The following is a 24326-nucleotide window of genomic DNA, read 5'->3' as shown; positions in this document are numbered from 1 at the left end:
TTACAATAATATCAGATGAAGCAAAGTATCTACATTACTCAATCAAAATATATTAAGGAGAAACTAAATTTTTTTGGGATGGAAGACTCAAGACCAGTTAGCACACCTATGGCTATAGGACATAAGTTATCTAAGAATGATGATTTTACTAATGTGAACTAGACATTATATAGATCAATGATTGGAAAGTTACAATATGTTATTCACAATAGACTTGATATTATATTGGTAGTTGGGATTGTTGCAAGATTCTTTGCAAATCCTAAGGAGAATCAAATGATGGCTATGAAAAGAATACTAAGATATCTAAAAGGAATAGAGGATTATGATCTATATTATAAGAAGAATGACAAGTTTGAACTAAAAGTGTATACATATGTTGATTGGGTAGGCAATATTGATGACAAAAGAAGTACAAGTGGTAAAGCTTTCTTTCTAGGAAAGAGACTAGTTCCTTGGACAAGTAAGAAACAGAATTGTATTCCATAATCAATAGTAGAAGCACTAGTAAATATTTCAAACATTATGTCGATCAAGAAATTACTAAAAGGGATGAAGGAAGAGATCACTAATCCTATTATTATATATTGTGATAACAAAAGTGCTATAAATATATCAAATAACCCTATTATGCACATAAAGACCAAGCATATTGCTATGAAGTATCATTACTTGAGAGAGTTGGTACATTAGTCTTGATCTCTAAGCGTATGTTGTTTATTACTGTCCAAACACTTAGTCATTTACTAGGTAAGGATGAATAATCATCATTGTGACTGAGTCATCTACTAAAGGTCAAGCATAACAAAGGACTTGTTTATTTTGCATTACCTGCCAAACAAGTTAGTGATTACCGAGTACCTTAATTGAGACTAAAAGTATATGTAAGCTGAGTTATTTTAGTAGAGACCAAGTCAACTAAAAAGATAGTTTTTTTTGAGTGAATAGAGAAGCTTATGCATAGAGAAGTTGAGTTCCAGTATGAATGTTAACAATGACCAACTATCAAGATATTTAGATGTCAAGCAGTTTAGTTTTGTTATTTGAGATTTTGATTGCACAAACAACTATGAAAATCATTTTGGCAAACTTCCATATGATATTTAATGTTTGTAGAGACATTTAAAATGGAGATTACATATCATTATAGAAGGTAATGATCCTAAGGAATGCAAACCAACCAATCAAAAAATTAGATACAAATAGACAAAGATGATGAATTGTAAACCGTCAATTGAGATCTTGAATTTTCATAGAACATCTATTTAAAAAGGATACTAACCCTAGAATTAGAATGAGTGAGTGGTAGAGGAGAATATATGTGTGTGAATGAATGCACAAGTGGATGAGTGAACAAGGATATAATAGAGCAAGAAAGGTTGAGTCTAGAATTGATTCAGACAAGGGCAATCGAAGCAGTGAAGGACTGAAAGGAGATATTAGATTGAGAGATCAAATCAGGCATTGTATAGAGGAGATACAAAATCATCTTGTAGATAAAATTGAGGCTCAGGTACTGAATCATTTTTAAATTAGAGAAAATATCTTAACTAAGTAATCCTACCAGGTCTATGTAACTCTCCTAACAAATTCCTTACTTAATTGTAAGTGTGAAATCCTTTAATAGGGTAAGACTTAACAATCTTGAATATTTTGACATGGAAGACCCCTCACAAGGTAGATCATATATTATGATCAAACATTGTAATCCTAACGAGTTAACTTCTATTATTCCAATAGTGAAGATTTGTGGGTTTCATCCCCACCCCAATTTTACCTTCTCCTTGAAAAGTTTCTAGGCTACCAAATCATTTGGATTATGTGTTAAATCTTTCATGGATGTGACGTATGAATTTACATTTTAGTATTATAGTTTTAATGTTAGATCTAATATATGAGATGAATTAAATGTGAATTCAGTATTTTAAAAAAGTGAAGTTAAAGTTTAAGATCTTGATTCACCCCCACTCTCAGTATCTAGTTTCCCAATAATCCTTCCAACAATTGATATCAAAGCCTAGTTGTCTTGAATGAAGTCTAACAACTTAAGAGGATCAGATCATGGAGATGGAGGAATACATGTTGGAAAAAATCATTAAGAACCAGATAATTGAAATCCAAACCATATTGCAACTTGAAGGAGAAAGAGAAGAGTTAAGGAAATCACTGACAAAAAAGAAAGAGATAGAAATACAAAGTAATGACATTCAATACAAGGAAGTAGACATAGAAGGACTACTTGATAGTAGAAAGACTGGTGATAATAGTGAAATGATATCATAACTACTGGAGAAGAATGGTACTCTAAACAAAGAGGCAAAAGAACTCAAGATAGAATAGGAAACTCAATCAATATTATTATGTAAAGTAATATAACAAAAGAAGAAAGATGAAGAAGACAAAGTCATGGCTAAAGAAGACAAAAGACAGATGGAAATCAGACTTGAAGAGAGATCATTTATTGTATAGAAGCTCATAAACAATTAGTTGGACATGATAAATCAATTGATAGTTGCTACTCAGGAAGAAAATAAAAAGGACTTGGAGATCAAAAACCTAAGGCCACAAAATGAGCAATTAAGAAGTGAGTTAAGGTATACAAATGAAATTATGGAAAGAATGAAGAAACCAAGTGAAGTGGTCAAACACTTTGAAGAATTGATGAGATCACCTAGAACAAAAGACACCTCTAGACTAGGGTACAACAAGCCTCTTTTGAAAAAGGAGAATCATCAAAAAGTGGAGAACAAAGAAATTCTAAAGGAAAACCTACATACCATCATTATGGTAAACCTAGACACATAGAAAACATTTGCAGAAGCAAGAATCTATGCAAACTTTTAAACCTAAGTCTATTAGTAATTGTTCTAAATGAAAGAATGTAGGATATCAAACACATGAATGAAAATCAAATAAAAATGATTCATTCACTACATTTAAAGGACATAGCTATAATTGTCAAAAATATGGACATAGAGCTCATGAGTGCAGATTCAAGACAAAGTTCAATTGGACACCTAAGAAACAAACTCATGCACTAAGAAAAGTCAATTCCTATAATTGGGATTATAGTACATGGTATAGTTTTCACTATTGTGGAGAGTATGATCACATCCCAAAGAACTACATCAAGACATATTTGAGAGGAAATTACAAGAAGTGGTTGAATGGAGAAATAGTATGTTTTAGTTGTCTCTGAGTTGGACATATTGGTAAAAATTGTAGAAATAGAGCACCAGCACCAAGGAATGGAAATGAAAAGGTTGAGAGAAGGTAAACATGGATAGAGATAGTACAAGTTGGAAGTAGTAGAACAAACAAAGAAGAGATCACTCAATCCAGTGGATCAGGTGATCACACCACATCTAACTAAATGAAGAAGGTATGTGGGAACTATAAATTTAATTATAGATTTTACATTAGTTCCTAACATAGATGTGCTAAAAGTTAATATCTACATAAGTAAAGATGCATTAAGAAAAAAACCATAGAAAGGGAAAGTAAAAGAGAATTATTTACTACATAAAGTACTAAGCATCAGTGGTATAGTCTATATTGATCAAGCTTTGTAGTATAGATCGGGTGATTGACACAGTTGATGTATTGACCAAATGAATTAGTGTTGGCTGAGTAAGGCAACCTTGACTGAGAAAGTATGGAGATTGAGCTAGTTGTCATACACCAACCAAGTACAAGAGCATTTATTGTAGACCTAGAATGAAAATTTGAAGGTATTTATCGAATTTGAATATAAATTTTTATTCACCAAGCATTTTTAGAGCTCACAAGTGATTTAAAGGTGATTAAGGCAATTTCAACAATGAAGCAAGAAAATCATAGTGGAGCATTGACAAACTTGTTAACATTAGTAATTGATAATTTTTGGTACCAAGTAAATTATTTTTAGAAGATATCATATAAAAGTTTATTTCTCAAAACCCTAGTTCAAATGGCATCATCAAGAAAAATGTTGAAGGATAGAAATGCTCAAATTGTGAGGAATGAATAGTGTCCTCCACCAAATTTTAGGAGTAGTATAATTTTTGAAAAGATTAAAGATGATATTTGTGCCCTATCGTCAATTACACCTAGAGTGTTAACTATTTAGGATGTAAGATCCTACCACCTATGCAAAGTAGGAGAGATTGGAGATTTTGAAATAAGGGCATCTTACAAGAAGCTATGCAAAAATGGAGTCTTGAAAGATGAGAACAAAATAGTTGTCAAGAAAGGGCTTACCTATGCCCTAGGGTTCCCTAAGGCTTTCAAGGTAGAATGGATAAAGGTTGTGCTCAGTCATATTCACACCAGGAAGGTATGGTTAGAAGGTGGACCAATCAAGATCAACAAGGCTATAATACACCGAGTAACTGATTACCCTACCTTGAATCAACCTAAAAGCATGATGAATGCAACAAAGAATGAAATTGAAAAGCTAACAAAAGCAAAGTGGAATAGTAGAGGAATGTTAATTGATGGGATAGAAGATCGTGTAGTTGAATTTGTAGTCTGTGTGATTGCACACAAGTTTTACCAATCTAGCCAACTAAATAGTGTGCCATGTATTGTAGTGGATTTGGGATATAAAATTATCAAAAAGGATCATACTTATGACCTTGTTGAGCTACAACTGCAAAAATTATTAGAGAACCTATATGAAATTAGAAAAGAAAAGAATACATCATGTAAGTTTAGATCTTGTCTAGTATGCATATTTTTCTATGTACAAAAATTATTTTGTATGATTGGAACAATGTCATGGGATAGAAACTGACCTGCTATAGAGAAATTAAATGACATAATTAATATCTTGGGAGAAAATTTTGAAGCCATAATGGATAACTATTTTGAGGAGTTCAAAAGTAAAATGAGAAACAGAATGAGAATTCCTAAGTTGGTCATTGATAAGCATTATGATGAGGTATGTTTTGTAGTGGACACAAATTTTGTACATGCTCAAGAAATAATACAAAGAATCACATGGTTAAGGCCTATGCCTTATGAAGTTAATGTTGATGAGGTTTTAGTAGCAACAACTACACTTTTGATTGAGGATGTTGATGCTATTGTCGAGCAATTACACACATGTGAAACAAAAATGGCAGAATTAAATGCAGAATCAAGTGTGCCTAATACTAAGAAGAAAAGAAAGAGAAAGAGTCTTGAAGACAAGAAGAATGAAGAAGGGGAGTGATCAAAACAACCTGCTTAGGCTGAGGAAGGAAAAGGAAAAGAATTGGCTATTGTTGAGCCCAAGGAAAAAAAGCAAAGAAAGGTAATTGTTGACATAAAAGCTTGCACCCTAGCCTGAGGGAATACTTCTCAGGCAACCTTGTATAACATGGAAACAACCTCCAAGCTGTAGGACTCAAACTGTGAGGTTGATTCTCTCAAGAAGGCTGATTTCCTTTGTTATCAGGGTGCACCTAACTACACTTGGAGAAGAAAAGGGAGAAGGAATGCATGAAAGAAAATATGCCTATTCTAACCTAAGGGATGATGCACCAAAATAGAGTGTTCAATCCTATCTTTTCCCATATATGCATAGTTAACCATCACAACATTAATATGTACATATTCATATTTATTTAATCTATCAATCACATACAAATTAGATAACCAAACACATGACACAAGGAAGAAAAGATTCACTATATATCATTCATAGGAAAAAAGAGATATAGTTATGCAAATGACAGACAACCACAAGTCATTGAAGAGAGGAAAATAGATCTTGCATAGTATATCAATGGTTCAAAGAGATAAGGAAGAATATCATGAATAGTTCAAAGGCAAAGGGAATTTGCAATGTGCATACCAATGAAAATAGAGAAGGATCAACCCTAACAGATATTACAAAATTTTCTTTTATAATTCAAGCATAACTCAGGTAACTTCTACCCTAAGGTAAAGCACAACTACCACCATTCAGATTGCATAAAACAATCATACAGATCAAGAAGATCTTATCTTGGTACACATCCAGATGCAATGAAATCCAACATTTGCACAAAACAAAGCCCTAAGAAGACATAAATGGCACCATTAATTGCTTTGACCAAGTAGATGGATAACCTAGATGATGGAGAGATGCCCTTTGTGTCATTTCTAGCCCTGAATTCATTTGGGAGTGGTTGGAATCGATCATGAAAATTAGATTGTGTAGGAAAATAATACTTCTCCCATTTTTGGCTTGACAAATTGACAAGCATTGGCATTCAAACTGGGTCCTACAACTGGAATGAGCCATGTGGTCCAATAGTCCTATTTATTTTTGCCACCCCATGAAGTCTTCAAATGTTGACCACCTTACTCAGTTGCAACTTTACCACCTTTTTACTTCATAAACTATTTACCCATGCGAAACTGCGAACTCAGCACTTAACCGCCAGTCACTACTTCGCAGCTTAACTCTAGCATTTTCTTCTAACCACAGTGACTTAGCAATAACTAGAATACCTTGAGTCATAGCTTTGCAACATGAAAGGGACATAACATAAAATATCTTGCAAAACTACAACCACCCTTTCAAACTTAACCGATGTCTACTCATGAAACTGCAAACTTAACCACCGTTGTTAACTTTCTACCTTCCACCTAGGCCCGCAAGGACATGTGTCTTCAAGGCACTTGCCCACTTTATTTTAAAACCTTGCATCTTTCAAAAGTGGGAAAGCACCTGTCATTGATCAACCTTGATTTGACAATGGATAGAAAACTAGCCCACCTCCTGAAATATATCAATACTTTAACCAACCAAAAGCCTTTTGTATATTGACTCATCTTGAAAACTCTCTTACCTATAGGCCATAATGAGAATAGGTCCCACATGTCCACGCATCGGCAAGGCACTTTCTTGCTTTCCTTAACAATCTTGCATCTTCATAAACTTCATAAAGTGGGGAAGTGCCAACCATCGATCACCACAAGATCGATGGTCATGCAAGATCTATATTATGACTTGGCCTAGTCATCAACTTTTCCCAAATTGCCAACATGCCCTGACACATCCATACTGACTGCAGCCCACAAAGGAAATTGGATCCACATGCCACATGGTAGTAAGGTGCTTGCCCGCATTGCTTAAACATCTTGCATTTTGAGAAAGCAAAAAAGCACCCGTCGTTGATCTTGAAAAATCTGATGGCAGAGACTAGTGGGTCCCTTAGCTTGTAACCTACATCCATGGACATCATGTGATCATAGCATCATAGCCAAAACCACACAATTATAGAAATTCCTCCAACCTTACATGAACCGTGAGAAGATCATCATCACACCTCCGCACATCTACAAATGGTTAAGCCACAAACTGCGATGACTAGACGAGGGAAAGGTAGTTGCACAATCCTGACTTAAAACTCCAAAGGATATAACATAAAAATGGCTAAGACATAGGATAACATGAGATAAGTAGTGGATAATAGGTCCATCCTGCTATGTGGCTAATTCCAGTTATAGGACCAAGTTTGGGTGCTGATTCTTGCTGATTTGTCAAGCCAGAATTGGGAGACGTATGGTTTTCCTACACAATCCAATCTCCATGATCCATTCTAACCACTCCTAAATGAATGCAAGGCTAGAAATGATACAAAGGACATCTCTCCACCATCTAGGTTATCCATCTACTTGGTTAGAGCGATTACTAGTGTCATTTCTATCTTCTTAGGGCTCTATTTTCTGCAAATATTGGATTCCATTGCATATGGATATGTACCAAGATGAGATCTTCTTGATATGTATGATTGTTCTTTGAAATCTTAATGGTAGTAGTTGTGCTTTGCCATAGGGTAGAAGTTATATGAGTTATGCTTGAACTATAAAAGAAAATTTTGTAATCTTTGCTAGGGTTAATCCTTCTCAATTTTCCTTGGCATGTACATTGTAAATTTCCTTTTCCTCTGAACTATTCATGATATTCTACCTTATCTATTTCAGCCATGGATGTATTATGTAAGATCTATTTACCTTTTTTTAATGTATTGTGGTTGTCTATCATTTGCATAACTTTATCTCTTTTGGCCTATGAATGATATATAGTGAATATTTTCTTCCTTATGTCATTTGTTTGGTTGTCTAATTTGTATGTGATTGATAGATTAAATAAATTTGAATCTGTATATATTGATGTCATGATGATTAATTGTGCATGTATGGGTAGAGATAGGATTGAAAACTCTATCTTAGTGTGTCACCCCTTAGGTTAGAATAGGTAGATTTTCTTTCATACATTCCTTCTCCCCTTTCCTCTCCAAGTGTAGTTAGGTGCACTCTGACAGAAAAGGAAATTGGCCTTCTCTAAAGAGACAACCTCACAGTTCAAGTCCTATAGCTTAGAGGTTGTTTCCATGTTATACAAGGCTACCTAAGAAGTATTCCCTTAGGCTAGGGTGCAAGATTTTGTATCAATAGTAATAATTGTTGATCCTAAGGTTAAAGATGATCTTAGCAGAGATGTGAAGAAGGTTGTCACACCTTAGAAGCCAAAAGTAAGAATCATAACAAGATCTAAGACATCGTAGCCCCTAGCTATGAAGACCAAAAGAAGTCCATCAAATAAAAGATTGACCAGTTCACGACAAAAGAATATACAAGAAAGGCCAAAGAGAAAATTGATTTTTTCATAGGAGATGATGAAGAGACCAAGTCTGATGAACCAAGAAAAGTGCAAATTGTAAAGAGACTCCTCCAATGATTGTAGATCAAGTATGTGAAAAGGTTACAAAGTAAAACAATTGGAAATTTCATAGGATTCAAAGACATTACTTATGATTCTTTGAATAATAATGATCAAGTTAAAATTAAAGAAGCTATGATAGATATGATGATTAAATTTAGACATGCACCCTTGGAATTGGGAGATGGATTCCAAGCAGGTTTGTACAAACGAATATATGTCAAATGGAAGTAGGCATTATCCACTAAAAAATAAAGAAGACAAACTACAATGGTACAAGTTATGCCAAATTTGGGGAAGACACATATGTCTATAGCCCTTAAATATTCTATGAAGAAATTTATGCCAAGAGATGGGGTACATAAAATTTTGAAGAATAAAGCTCATGAAATTGAGTAGGACACTATTCAGGTGTGGGAAGAGGTATTTGGATTTTTTTCTCCAATAGTATAGCCTAGAGAAGGAAGAGATGATCCTGAGAGACCAACCAATCAGAAAACCATATACAAACAAAAAAAATGATGAATTGTAAAGCGTCAATTGAGGTCAAGAACATTCATAGAACATCTATTTAAGAAGGATTCTAACCCTACAATAAAAATGAGTGAGTCATAGAGGATAATATGTATGTGCTAATGAATGTGCAAGTGAAGGAGAGAACAAGGACATACTAGAGCAAGAAAGGCTAAGTATGGAATCAGTTCAAAAAAGAGCAATGAAAGTAGTGAAGGGTTGAAAGGAGATATCAGATTAAGAAATTAGATCAAACATTATACAAAGGAGATTCAAAATCATATTGCAGAGAAAACTACAGGTAAGGTATTGAATCTTTTTTGAATCAGGGAAAATTATTTAACCGATTGATCCTAATAAGTCTATGTAAATCTCCTAATAGAGTCTTTACTTAATTGTAAGTGTGAAATCCTTTAATAGGGTAGGACTTAAGAGAATTGAAGCTTTTAACATAGCATACCCCTCACAAGGTAGATCATATATTATGATCAAACATTGTAGGCCTAACAAGTTAAATTTATTGTTGCAAGAATGAAAATCTGTGGGTTTCATCCCCACCCCAATTTTACCTTCACCTTGAAGTGTTTCTAGGTTACCAAATCATTTGTGTTAAATGTTGAATCTTTCATGGATGTGATGTATGCATTTACATTTTAGTATTACAATTTTAATGTTAGATCTAAGATATGAGATGAACTAGGTGTGAATTCAGTAATTTGATTTTTGAAGTTAAAGTTTAAGATCCTGATTCAAACCCCCTCTTAGTATCTTGTTTCCCAATAATCCTTCCAAAAATGACTATCTAAGAGGTAAACTAGGGGTGATTCTCCTATATAAGGCTACCTAAGATAAGGGAGATCTCTGCATCAAATGAGTTGATCAGAATATATTATAAATTGATGTAGAAAGTCATACTTTAGGAGATGCCTAAAGTAGTGAAGTGGGAAGAATAGAATGTTGTATCAGTCATAAGCCAAGATGATATATGATAAATAAGAACCAAAAGTACTTAAATGAATATATCTACATGATGAAGGTGAATTAGAAAGATGAAGTGTCTTTGGCAGTGTTATCAAAGAGGGAGAGAATGTCAATTACTGTGAAATAGGGAGAGAATGTAAGTGAGAAAGACAATATATTGTTGCCCTATGAAGGAGTTATTCATGAAAAGTTAAAGAGATATTGCAAAGAGGGATCATATGTTCAAGGTGATGCCAACAATACAAAGGAAGTTGATTGATTTCATGATCTAATATTATAGAGGGAGACTATGTGTTGCATATCAAAGCTACACAGATGACAATGACAATGAAAATGAAAAAGGGAGATTGTTGGACATAGAGATGTGAATCAGAATAAAAATAAGAATATAATCAAGTATCTCATACTAAATACAAAGGGATATTCTCAAAGAAATTACATGTTTCAAATTGCATGGTAGCTAGAGGTGTTGCCATCAATGCCAAAATGGGAGATTGTTGGAAACTACAATTGGAACAATTTTTATGTTGTTATTGATGTCAAACCTTATTGGTAAGATAGTTTTCTATCTAATTATAGTTCCATATCAAGATGGTTGATGAAGAGGATTTGAGGAGGACGTTAAAAAGGACCTAGAGGAAAGGTTGAGTAATGAGTAACTACAATGGACACTTCATTAGTTGAACTTTGATAAAATAAAGTGATTTTTTAATCATTATACAAGTGAAGAAGGTAGTTGTATTGAATCTAGGAAGAAGTGATCAAAGAAAGATCAAATGCATAGGCTTGACTAAGCAAAAGAGCAAAAGATTAAGGAACTTGAATTTTAAGTTGAGCAATGCTAGTGTTGACCAAGTGATAGTATAAGTTGAGAAAATATGGTGTTGACCGAGCATCAATATTGGCTGAGGATTAGTAAATGTGCCAAATAGAACAGTTAGTAGTGATCAAGTAATCCAGTGATGACCAAGTTTCAAAACCCAGTATTGGTCGGGGGACAACATTTGATAGATTACAAGGAAATTATGATTTCTAGCTGACATAGTTGATTTCTTGGCATATGTAAAGCATGTTGAAGATAAGGATGGATGACCTAGAGAATTTAATTCAAGGAAACCATGTTTGAGCATTTCTGTGCAACAATTCAAGGAGAAGTTTGGAGAAGTTTCTAGAAGAGAAAAGAGGAGACAAAATGATGGAAGGATTCAATGAATCTGACCCAACCCTAAGATATATAGTGAATTTTAAGTGGAAAATAATCAAAATTACCTATTTAAGGAGGTATAAGGGCTAACCTTGATGAGATTGGAGCAGTTGTTGATATTATTGATTGGAAAACTTGAGAAGGAGGCTGAGAAGAGTTGTTAAGAGGTGAAATATGATTGCTTAAAGTGTTGCCAAGCATGCTAGAGACAAAGATGACAATGGGGGCTAGTTATCGGATCAACATATAAACCAAATTGTGATTTGTATTTGCAAAGTGAGTTGTATTTTTCATATCAACCTACTATTACTTTCTAACCATTGTATCAGTTTTAAAATCCTTTAATCAAGGTTGACCTAATAGTCATATGTAAATCCTCTAATCAAGGTGACATTATAATGGAATGTTCTTAAGCCCTCTAATAAGGCCACTCTTAATAGGGTGATTAAATCCTTTAACAAGGTCACATTTAACAGTGTATTTTGTAACCTTAATCAGGGTTGGCTCCTAACAAAGCTCACTTTAGACGAGTGAAAATTTGGTGACATGTTACTAATGGTTTTTCCCAAATTGGGTTTCCATGTTAAATCCTAGTGTCATACTTGTGCAGATATTATTTGAGATGTTTTAACCATTGATGTTTTACATTCTGCAAGCCTATTAGGAAAGCGGACTGCAAGTTTATATTACTAATTATCTACTATAGAGACCAAACTATTGAATGTTTATATCTGAGGTATTTGAAGTGCTTAAAAGTTGAATTGGTACATCTAGACCTAAGGATAATTGATTGACCCCACCCCCCCTCCCCCCAAATTATTCTAACAGTTAACTCTCCTTTCAAAATTGTATTGTACTTTTAAATTTTTGCATAGTGCAACTTTGATGATTCAAGTTTAGATGCCATCTTTGCAAGTTTTGATCTCAAATCTGATTCAATATTCTTCTCTTCGTCCTTTAAGCTCAACTTTATATTTCTAATCTTTGGCTAATGTTTCAAGATCCTATCTTATTTCTTAAGCCTTGAAACTTCATTACAATCCTTGGTATGATCTTTAGACTCTTTCTTAGATCTAAGATGTTCAATCTTGTCCTTTACCTTCTCAGTGTAGTCTTTAGAATCTTCACACTTGTCTTCCAAAGTATCTCTTTCTTCTAAAAGTACATCAAGTTTTTCAAGAGCTTCTTCTAGATTCTTCTATAACTTATTCATATCCATAGAGATCTTACTCAATCTGTTAGAGCTTCCCTAAGTAACTATGCTCTGATACCAATTGTTAGAAATAGGAAATACTGAGAGGCAAGGGTGAATCAATATTCCATAAACTTTTTCCCAATTATGGATATCATTAACAATATTATAACTTTCATATGAAAGTAGATTAATTAATATAAATAGTAAATACAAAAATAAAGTAATGCAACACATAAAACTATATTTTTTTAACTAGGGAAACCATGGCCAAGGGAAAACCTTGGTGGGGATGGTGCCCACAAAATGATCCACTAATCAAAAGTATGTAGTAAAATACATTGACACTATTAGGATTATATTTCATCTATATAGTGCCTTGGTCCTTGTTAGAGGACAAGGCCTTGTTAGAAGCCTCAACCATGCAAGGAGTTGTTATTATAATTAAGTATGCAAGATATGCAAGATGAGCCCATTGCCCAAACATGCAATATACAATAATGTTATTCAATGCAAGATGTGTGTGTGTGTGTGTGCGCGCGCGTGTGTGTACATATAACCTCTTACTATTGTTGATATCTTCAGTATATGATTTTCCTTTGCTTCTCTTCAAAACACTAATCATAAATTTGCACTTCTCTTATCAAACATCAGAATTTTCATCTCAAAACAATAGCTTATCAATGTCATAGATATCTAAAAACTTCACTTTTCAAGTTTTTTCCTTTATATCAAGTTATTTCTAAATAACTTGTATTGTTAGCCTTCATACCTTTACATGCTTCCCAAAATATTAAATTAAATCTTGCTAACTTAGGGTTAACATTTAAGATATTGTCCCTAATTAACCAAGCAATTATTTTCATAAGTAAAATAATTCCTTAATATAAAATATTTTATTCCATTACCCTGCATTGTCGACCCATTACCATAACTGGGAAAACTACAATAACTTCATATGTACAACCTCATGCTCATGGATATAGAATCTTCATACTCTATTCTATTTGTACCTTAGTGTGTATGTGATAGAAATAACTCTATGAAATGTGCTAATCAAAATAGAGTATGTACTGACAGATAAACTTTGTCATACTTTAGACAAATTTCTAAATCTACAACCCGAAACTTCATCTTCAAGATCTGCTCACTCAATCTTGATTATATGTTTCCATAAATGACAAATTCACACTATGTAACCTAGCCAACTTGCCATCAAGGATATGGATGAAGATGGTGGGTAAATTAAAGAGGAATTTCCTTCACATTGATTACTGAGTCAAGTTGTTGAGGAAAATGCAAAACTTTAGAGAAAAGGATATGAGTCTGAAAGAGTATATTGAAGAGTTCTACAGATTGGATATTATATCCTAACATGTTGATGATGAGGTAGAGAAAGTGGCTATGTATTTGAATGTTTTGATAACTACAATTCAGTATGAGATTAGTTTTGTGAAATTGGATAGTGTAGAAGAAGCATATCAATATGCCTTGAACGTTGAGGAGATCTTAGTAAAGAAGCATGGATAAATACAAAGAGGTAGAGGTAGATATGATGGAGAAAATAGTAGATTTTATAATGTTGTGTACGATAAGGGAAAATATGAATGGAAAAGTGGCGAGAAAGGCAAAATCAAGAGGAAAGGTGTTATTTTTACCAAGGAAGAGGTAGTTCTTACTGAGGTGGTTATGGAAGAGGAGGATTTCAAGTGTGGTAAAGAAGGAAATAGAGCCTTTGAATGTAACCATTCTAGGAAAAAGAATGAACGTAGTAGCAAGAATGTTGTGGTTCTTGGAGAATTCATGAGTCCACCGAATGGGCCTAAGGCTAGAGAAAATTTGATGGTAAGAAGAATTTTTTGCAATGAGAAAAATGATGAGGAACCTATCCTAAGGATGATTCTTTTCAAAACCAAATGCAAGATGGTAGGAAAATGTTTCAAGGATTGACAATGGTAGTTCACTAAATTTGGCATCAAAAGAACTAGTTACAAAGTTGCAGTTGCAAAGGATTTCATGGATCAAGGATGCACATAAGTTACTAGTACATGAGAAATATCTTGCAAAATTCAAGATTGGGAACTACTTTGATGAAGTCTTGTGTGATATTATGCTTATGAATTGTTGTTATATTCTATTGGGTAGACCTTGATAGTATGCTAGACATGTTGTGCATGATGGGAGATTGAATCAATATACTCTCTAGGTAAATGGAAGGAGAAAAGTATTGTTGCATTGAATTGCAGTTCTAGACTAGGTTAATTATATGATTGTATGAGTTTACATATGGTTAATGGAGACCAATTTGTGAAAGAGATGAAGAAAGAGAAGGTTTATTTTGTTGTGATTCCTAGATCACCAAGTATTGGCAGTGTTCACTAAGTACCAACATAAATTGAAGGATTTCTTACCAAGTATTAGGATATTATTTCTGAGAATGTACCTGATGGTTTATCACCTATCAAAAGTATAAGTCATTGTATGGATTTGATTCCATCGGTTAGTTTTCTAAATAAAGAACCCTACAAATTGACACCTATTGAGAATGAAGAACTTAATAGGAAAGTGCAGGAGTTGTTGCAAAATGGTTTGATCAGAGAGAGTTTGAGTCCATGTGTTGTACATGTTGTACTAGCACCTAAGAAGAATGGTGAATGGTGAATGTGTACCGATTCCATATCTATTAACAAGATAACAGTGAAGTATAGGTTCCCTATGTTGCGGATGGAAGATATATTAATGAATTGTTTGAGTGGAGAAACGTATTTTACCAAGATTGATTTGAAGAGTGGCTATCATCAAATCAAAATTAGAGAACATGATAAGGGGAAGACTACTTTTAAGACAAAGGAAAGGTTGTATAAATAGTTGGTTATGCCTTTTGGTCTGACTAATACACTAAGTACTTTTATGAGGTTGATGAATGAGGTCTTGAATAAATTTTTGGGTAAGTTTTTGATTGTGTATCTTGATGACATTTTGATATTCAACTAAGGAAGAACATCTTGAACATATTAAACAAGTATTATAGATATTGAAGAAGGACAAACTATTGATTTAATTGAAAAAATGTTCATTCATGAAAGAGAAAATTGTGTATTTGGGATTTGTAATTTCAATTGATGGTTTGAAGATAGATCATGAGAAGTTTAAAGTGATTCTTGAGTGAACTATACCTGAGAATGTGAGTGAGGTAAGATCATTTCATGGTTTAGAAAGTCTCTACATGAATTCTATAAAAAAAATAGTTTCTTTTTATAATGCTATGACTGAGACAATGAGATGAGATAAAAATGATTTCAAGTGGACACATGGAGCTAATAAGAGTTTTCAAACTTTGAAACAAAATGTTGTTAAATTACCTATGTTAGATTTACCTAATTTCAATGAATTATTTCAAGTTGAATGCGATGCAAGTGGTAGTGCAATTAGAGCTATGTTAAGTCAGGAAGCAAAACCTGTTGCATTATCTAGTGAAAAGTTGAATGATAATAAGAGGAAATATTATGTATATGATCAAGAGTTTTATGCTATTGTTCAATATTTGAAGAAGTGGAGACATTATTTGATTCTTAAGGATTTTGTGTTGTATATTGATCATAAGGCTTTACAGTATTTGGGAGTCAACATAAATTGAACCAGAGACATCTAAAGCAGGTTGAGTATTTGCATAATTTTACATTTGTGATCAACCTTTAGAGTGGAGTATCTAACCGAGTTGTAGATTCATTGAGCAAAGGAAGATCTTTGTTGACCGAGATGAAGGTTGAAGTTCATAGCTTTGATGAGATGAAGGATTTGTATAATATTAACCTTGATTTTTCTGAGGCATGGTCAGCATGCATAGAATCGATACTTGATCAACCGAGTAAGTATGAAGATTACTTTATTCAAGAAGGTGTGTTGTTTACTAGAGTTTAGTTATGTATACCAAGAGGGTCTATGAGAGTTAATTTTATTAAAGAGAAAACTTGTGGTGGATTGGATGGACACTTTGGTGTTTAAGACATTGAGTTTTCTTAAGGATAAGTATTATTGGTCACAATTGTACAAGGATGTTTAGAAGTTTGTAAAGATTTGTGGAGTTTGTCAAGTTGCAAAAGGAGTAAGTTAGAATACTGGATTAATTAAACCTAATTCATTACTTGATAAACCCTGGAATAATATCAATATGGATTTTGGACTTGATTTACCAAGGACTAAAAAAGAGCATGATTTTGTTTTTTTTATTGTTGACAAATTTTCTAAAATGACACATTTCATACCATGTAGAAAGACATTTGATTTAATGTATGTTGTTGAGATTTTCTTTGAAGAGGTTATTAGATTGCATGGATTACCAAGGAGTATAGAATCTGAGCAAGATAGTAAGTTAGTTGGTTATTTCTAGAAGACTTTGTGGAAGAAATTGAATACTAAGTAGAAGTTTAGATCTACATTCCATCTACAGACTGGTGGACAAGAAGAAGTTGTGAATAGAAGTTTGAGTAATTTTTTGAGATGCTTAGTTGGAGATAAATTAAGTAATTGGGATTTAGTATTGGCACAAACAGAGTTTTCATACAATATTCTATGAATAGGACTACTAGAAAGACACCTTTTGAGATTATTACCAGAATACAACCTAGAGACCTATATCAGACTTTAAGAGATAGTGTTGGTGAAGAGAAGACAAGTGTTGAAGGTGATGAATTTTCTAAGTTTATGAAGTCTTTGCATGAGGAATTGAAACATAAGTTGGAACAAAATAATCATAGATACAAATAGAATACAGATAAGTCAAGGAGACATACTAGTTTTGAATTTGGTGATGAGGTAATGGTTCATTTAATTAAAGGTAGATTTTCTATTGGCACATACATTAAGTTAAAAATGAAGAAGTTTGGTCCTTGTAGAATCTTGAAGAGGTTTGACATGTTAGGACTAAAGAGACAAAAATAAAAATTACATGCAAATATAACCAATATCATAAAATAATAAATCACACAAAAGAGAACACAAGACACAAAGATTTAGCATGGTTCACCTAATCCCTGAGTTACATCCACCAACAACAAGTCCAATATTATTATTATCCCTTGATTACAATCTACAATCTATTACAACTCAATACCATTGCAAGAAGCTACAATCTCATCATACATTATGAAATCCCTAACCCTAATCCATTTTATACAAGATTTTTGCCACTTACAAAATTAGGGCTACAATAAGTCATCCAATAAAAAAATAGTAGTTGACACCTATTACAATCATAAAGTTCGTTAAGCTTTTGGGGGAACTACCCCTAAAAATCCTTGCAAGGGTATTGCCCCTCAACCCCACACTATACTATGATAAGAAGGGCACCGGACGCTTTGCCCCAGGACCCCACAAGGGACACTACCTCTTGACCCCATCTTGGGGGTGCTTCTCCAAAACCCAAGTGTAGTAATAATCTAGGGGGAAACCATGTCAAATAAAGTGAGAGAAATTAACCCTCGAGTCTAATTAGGCTCCATATGACAACATGATAGCAGTAATGTTTATGAATTTGAGTTACCTAATGACATGTATATATCTCCTATATTCAATGTTATTAATTGTACAAGTATTATGAATCTAATGATGAGATGGCTATACCTAGTTATTATCCTAAAAAATAGACTAAAGAGATATAACATATTTTGGATCAGAGAGTTGGAAAGAGTACAAGAGGAAAGGATTACTTTGAGTATTTTAGTAAAGTAGAAGGACAGGCTAGTGGATGATGTTGCATGGATTCCTCAATATGGGTAGGATTTAGCTCAAGTTTTGATGTGCTTGTGATTTAGGAGAACCATTTCTTTCGATCCTAATTTTTTGATGTAAGAGCATCCTGGGTTGCTTTTCTATCCTACTCAGTATATGTGTGCTTAGTTATGCTTGTGGACCTGCTTGATGACTTCATTTTCATTTTTCTCTTGTCTTCACTCACCAAGTGGATCAAGTTTTTCATTTATCAAGTGTTATTTATGTTTTTGATAAGGTAAAACAGGTTTTACAGGGATCCTGAAACCCAAAGTTTTACAGCAAAAAGAGCGAGATGAAACAGACTAAACAAACAAAAAATTGCCACAAAAGGTCAGAGACAAAAGAAGGCCCAAATCTAAAGAACAAAGGCCAGAGACAGAAAAGAAAAGCCAGGCGAACAGGCTAGTCACCGTCCGTGTCCATGGCCTGCAGGGTTTCTACAGCATCATTGTCCTTCTGACTGGCCACGCCCCCCTAAATCTTGGTAGGAGTGTTCATCTGGTTCCCCTGATTCACTTGGTCACTGGCCTCTTTTTGAAATTCATCCCGGTTGAATCCTTGCTCTGTGTTATTTATGTTGCTTGGCAACTCTTGCTATTATTGTTGTTGTTTGGTGATGCTTTAGTTATTCTTTCACAAAGTTTTTTGTTTGGTTCTTACTGAGAGGCGACTCATGTATTTCATTTGTATTATTCATTAAATGTATTGGATCGCTCATTTAGATGTGTGTAGACCATTATTTGGTTGTCCTTCACCATATGATGATCTAGAATCTTTTGTAAGTTATTTTGGTGAGTATAAGTAGTGAGTCTTGGTTTATATTTAGGCATGACATTTTTGGGGAATAGAGTTAGAAGCTAGAGTCAGGATAGGAGATCGCAGATCTCACATATTGAATGCATTTTGATGTTTATTTGAATACTTATATTGGTTATAACATAGAAGTTCTCATAGTCATGAATGTTTGATGTAAATTTGATGAATAAATAAAGAATCTTCATTCCTCTATCCCTTTTGGCACTGTCCTCTTGTATTTTGCTTCCATTGTGTTAACTATGCAAGAGTGGTCTCTTGTTTGGAGAGCCTCTAGCCCTAACCTTTTGGTCTCTCCCTTGCATCAATTTGAATTAGTCTCAAATCCTCCTCAAATCTTGGCCTCAACCTATTAAGGTAATGTGAAACTTTCTCCTTGTCAACTTCTACATGGTCTATTCTAATGAGAACTCGGTAGAATTATTCTATATACTCTTGAACAGATCTTCTCGCTTGCTTCAACCCTTGCATATTCTTCAATAGATCAAGCTCATAATCAAAAGGAATGAATTGTCACTACAATTTAGCTATCATCTAATCCCCTCTTGTGATTTTCTCCTTCCCTATTCTATTTTCCTCCAATTGAATCTCCTACCATAAAATATTCGCATGACCCTTCAGTTTGACCTTCGTAAACTTGATCTCGTCAAGATCGTTGATATCTTTAAGTACTCAAAATATTCCTCTAATTCATTTATCCAATTGATCGATTCCTCTAGGTTAAGAATTCCCAAAAATATGGGAACCTCAAACCTAGGTCTTTTCTCAACCTTAGAGATGGCCCTAAAAAGTATTTCTTCCTCTTGGTTCAAAACTTTGTCTCCTCCTTGCTCAATGTTTCCTTCTTCTCTTTCATCTTCCCTTTCATCACTTACAACAAGATTCATCACTCTGTGAATATGTTCTTTCAATGCTTGTATTTGTCTCTAGAGGGGTCTAAAACCCTCAAGTGTCACACCTTGGGCTCTTTCACCACATCAGGGAGGTATTTTTTCACTTTCACTAAAACCCTAGTGCAAACAACCTCACAATCAGTAATATGTCTATATGCTTAGCCCAAACCATAGTCCTAGTGCAAAGTACCTCATAATTAGTAATCTATCTACACACTTAGGAACTACTCCTACTCCAATCCATTTGATAAAGGATTCTCCCCTTAATACCAAAGATACATAATAGAAATAAAGAAATAACAACAAATTCACAAAACTAAAAATTGGCTTCTTATTATCTCCAAAAGTATGGAATCACATATTTTCAAAAATACAATATGCAAGGCCACATGTGTGCGTTCTTTACAATATTCTTCAAGAGAGAGCCATGAACCACCACTTAGAACTACCTTAGATAACCCTATAGGCCTTCCTTGTATAAGCAATTTTCTACCTGCTAGGAAGGTTCTAGACATTTAGCCTAAACCCTTGATGTCAAGCGACCCCCAAATAATTATCATTTTCATATTTATTACATAAAGCCAACTCAAAATAATTACAAATTATATTTTTAGGTAGCTCAACTTCCAAAGGCCATAAATTTCAAATCGTAGCTCTTATCAGAAACTATAAGTACTTTTTAAAAATGACATCTCCTAATCTAAAACTACTAACCATGCAAGCATCCACCAATTGAGGTTTGACCTCATTTTAGAGCCATTTAGGCCTTCAAATTCTAGCTCAAATATTTTGTACCCAAAAACCTCAATAACTTCTTAAATACATATGTATGACAACGAAGCTCCACTAGCAAGATGATATAACTAAGATGAACCTCCACCTATGAAATCAAAACATTTTGAGTTCATATGACCAACTTACTAAAACTAGAAAGTTTTTTCATAAATAGTAACTCTGCATTGAAATAGCCCTTATTGAAAAGAAAAATATATAAATATTTTTTCATCACATTATTATTATGTGATGAAAATAAAATTTGAATTTGAACACTAAATTTAAATCCTACACTATGTATTATCCATCCTTGTACAAAAAGTGACATTTCATATAGTTTATCCCTGTATGAAAAGTGATGTCTACAACTACACTATGAGACCTTCTCTTTTTCAACAATCTTTGTTAGATGGGGGATGTCATTCCACTTAAACTCACATCCATCTCCCAACACAATGGAATGAAAATCTACAAGACTATTACCTCCCCTATATGTGTGTGACAATATGCAACCTTCAAATGAATCAAGCATCTTCCAAGACTATTGTAACATATATTTCAAATTCTAGTTGAAGGATTTCCTAGTTTTATATGCAGTGAAAATAACTTGTGAGTCACCCTTAATATGAAGATATTAAACATTCATCTTCATGGCAATTCTTTGGTTGTGCAACAACCAGATCCCTTGGTCATATTATTTGTTCCTTGAGGAAGAGTCATTGTAATAATTTTTTCAATGCGTATGGAAAAAATTCTTTAAAATGTGTCTATTGATAGCTAATGTTCATGTTTAAATAAATATTAATGCTAAGCATAAATAAAATCCTATAAAAAATCAAATAAAATAATAATAAAGAAAAATATATGTTTTATGGAATAAAATTACATAAAATGTACAAGAAAAATGAAAAGTACTCATCCATTAGATATTAGTATTAGTGATTTTATCTAGAAGAAAACATGAATTTATTGTATTTCTAATCAAAATTGTATTATGAAATAAATGCATGTTTAAAAATACTATAAAATATAAATACAAGTTTTTTAAAGAATATCTTTAAACAATATATTTTTTAAATCATATTTAAATTCTACACAAAATAATAAAAAGAAGTAGTTCACATTGTCTTCAAATTGATGGAAAGTTTTTTCTTTAAATTGATTAAAAATGTTAATTTCAATGCTTTGTTTAGGATAAAAAGAGGGAACATTATTTTGTGATCAGCCATGTTGTGATGTATAAGGTTTATGGGGGAAAACTAGCTCAACTCCACACATCAACTTAGGCACCATGATTCTTAGATTTTACTTTTTTATGTGCATACATTGTGGGGACACATTGATCAATTCCAAATTTAAATTATTTTGTCATAAGGTCTTTTGACATTATCAAGAACATTTTTGCAGAGCATATTGCTTTTAATTTTATTGTATTCCATGACCCCTTTGACATTAGCTTTATCTTTTTCTATGAATAAGACACTAGTTTTGAATCCACGCTATCTTACATGTCATGACGCATTGCTCTATGTTTGACATCTCGTTATTTTTTCACTTCACACTTTTCATGCTTTGGATGATGATCATAGTCGTTAGCACTAACACTTAATGCATGTCAACTTATTTCTTCCATGCAATTGTGTGAAAATAGGTAGTTTTTTACATGTACACAAAGATATTATAATTTATATATACACACATCAAAGTGGAGGTAAAATGAAGGGGTAATATAGTGTTATATGTTACACTTCATACCTTTGTTTAAATCACATTGTACAACTATCACAAATACACATTCTAAACGTTCCATTCCAATGTATTTGGTACACAAATTGACCCCTACTAGTATGACTCATTAGCCAAACACCATTACACACCATCTTAGTCTCGAGTACTCAACATCTATAGGTCATTTGATACTATAGATTAGTTCATAGGGCATTTTATTTTAGACAATCAAAAGTTGAATTCTAGATCTAAGCATTTCATCTCCTTATTGATCTATAAGATTTGCATCCACATTGACGCACAAGACATATATACAATAATTATTTCATTTATAGAGATTTGATTACTAATAAAAGGTCAGGGGTCTTCATTTTATCTTAAAGTAAGATCCTTGTCCTTCTACTTGTACAAATCCATTCAAAATCAAATGAAGTCATGAATGAAAATAAACGAATTCAAAAGCATCAACATAAGATTATATCATATGAACTAATACACATGACACAATCTAATGTAACACTAGATCATGTGCGTGTATATATATAATCTTATTCATTATCAATTGCATTAACTATTGAAGTAAAAAAATATCAAAGAAAAGTGAACTTTAAACTCCATTAAAGATCAATGAGGGACATACCAGAACTGAGGATGTCCTTGGGGCCATAGCTTTTGTGCATACTTTTGAAGCGAATCAGAAGTGAGCACTGCTGGGAAACTCATGGCCTCCCCAGATGAAAGACGGCCAGTCTTTGAATACCCATCAAATATTTGAGAAACGGCTCTTTCTTTCACTTGGGGTGGGAGATTGAAGAGATCTCGAGAGACCGAATCCACACTGTTTACAAGTTCCTCTTCCACTCCATGGTTCACCACACGGAAAGCTCCCCATTGCTGGCACGCTTCTTTCACTTCATTGCACAGCCTTTGAAGATCAGGATCGTCTTCTTTTAGATCTGAAAGAAGAGCAGAAACATCAATAATTGGGAGCTCATGATCAGCCATAGTTGCTGGAATAGATGAAAATTGTAACAGATGGGTTGGGGACAATGAAGAAATATATACTATTTTCTTTTGCTAAATGTAGCTGACAGTCAAGTGCATCTGCCGGTACTAGCTTCCCCATTAAAGGGAAAATGATAAACTTTTAATAGAGCTGATTGGAATTTAATATAAGAGTCACGTTGACTGTTAGAAAGAATTATGCAATGAAGTTGATTCCAAGTTAGCGTGAGTTTTTGGGGTGTTGTATAGACTATTGGTTCACGGGCATCCACGAACATTTAGTTTGCTAGTGAACAAAGGGATTTATCAAGCTATAAATCTTGGATTAGGTAGCAATGTTAGTTATTAGTCAAAAGGTTGCGACATCTCCTAAGTTATGGTTTAAGCAAATTTCTCTACTAAAGTGTAATTTAAGTTTTTATTTCTTTCTTTCTTATTAATTGTGGGTATTTTTTCAAGTAATCTTTTTTCGGGTTGCTGATTTCATATTTTTCACTGTGTATATATTGGCTTTTTTCACTATGTATGTGTTGACTTGTGGGTGGGTGGCATTGTGTAGGATGGTTCCTATACTTTGTTTTTTTGGTAGTCCACAATACAGTAGTTTGAAGGTGCTAATATTTATTTACATTTTCATTTAGTTATTGCTCCCCCACTAGGATAGACAAAGATAGTTAACAAATATAGCACATGCTTGACAAAAGTAGTAGTGACCAAGAATCTAAAAATCAATTCTCATTGGAAGCCTTGAATTCTTCAATTAGGAGAGTCCTC

The 24326-nt window shown here is 33.4% G+C and overlaps 1 protein-coding gene across 3 annotated transcripts in view; it reads right to left on the bottom strand.

Moving 5' to 3' along the window:
- The window catches only part of LOC149551697 (C4-beta,C20-epoxidase-like), a 60365-nt gene extending 36676 nt beyond the window's left edge, over window positions 1-23689 (bottom strand). For 2 of the 3 annotated variants that reach the window (XM_089789729.1, XM_089789732.1), the window contains exons 1-2: window positions 23613-23689; window positions 23188-23503 (exon numbers count right to left, since the gene is read on the bottom strand). In XM_089789729.1, the coding sequence (XP_089645855.1) occupies window positions 23188-23503; window positions 23613-23673 (377 nt within the window). In that variant the 5' untranslated portion in view covers window positions 23674-23689. The other variant, XM_089789730.1, reaches the window with a different exon arrangement.
- Window positions 23690-24326: the final 637 nt, after the last annotated feature.

Source organism: Cupressus sempervirens, chromosome 6, assembly GCF_028749045.1.
Source record: "Cupressus sempervirens isolate cs-2001-9-10 chromosome 6, ASM2874904v1, whole genome shotgun sequence".
NCBI lineage: Eukaryota > Viridiplantae > Streptophyta > Pinopsida > Cupressales > Cupressaceae > Cupressus > Cupressus sempervirens.
Note: the sequence above shows the minus strand (reverse complement) of the source record. Positions and strands in the feature narration are given on the sequence as shown.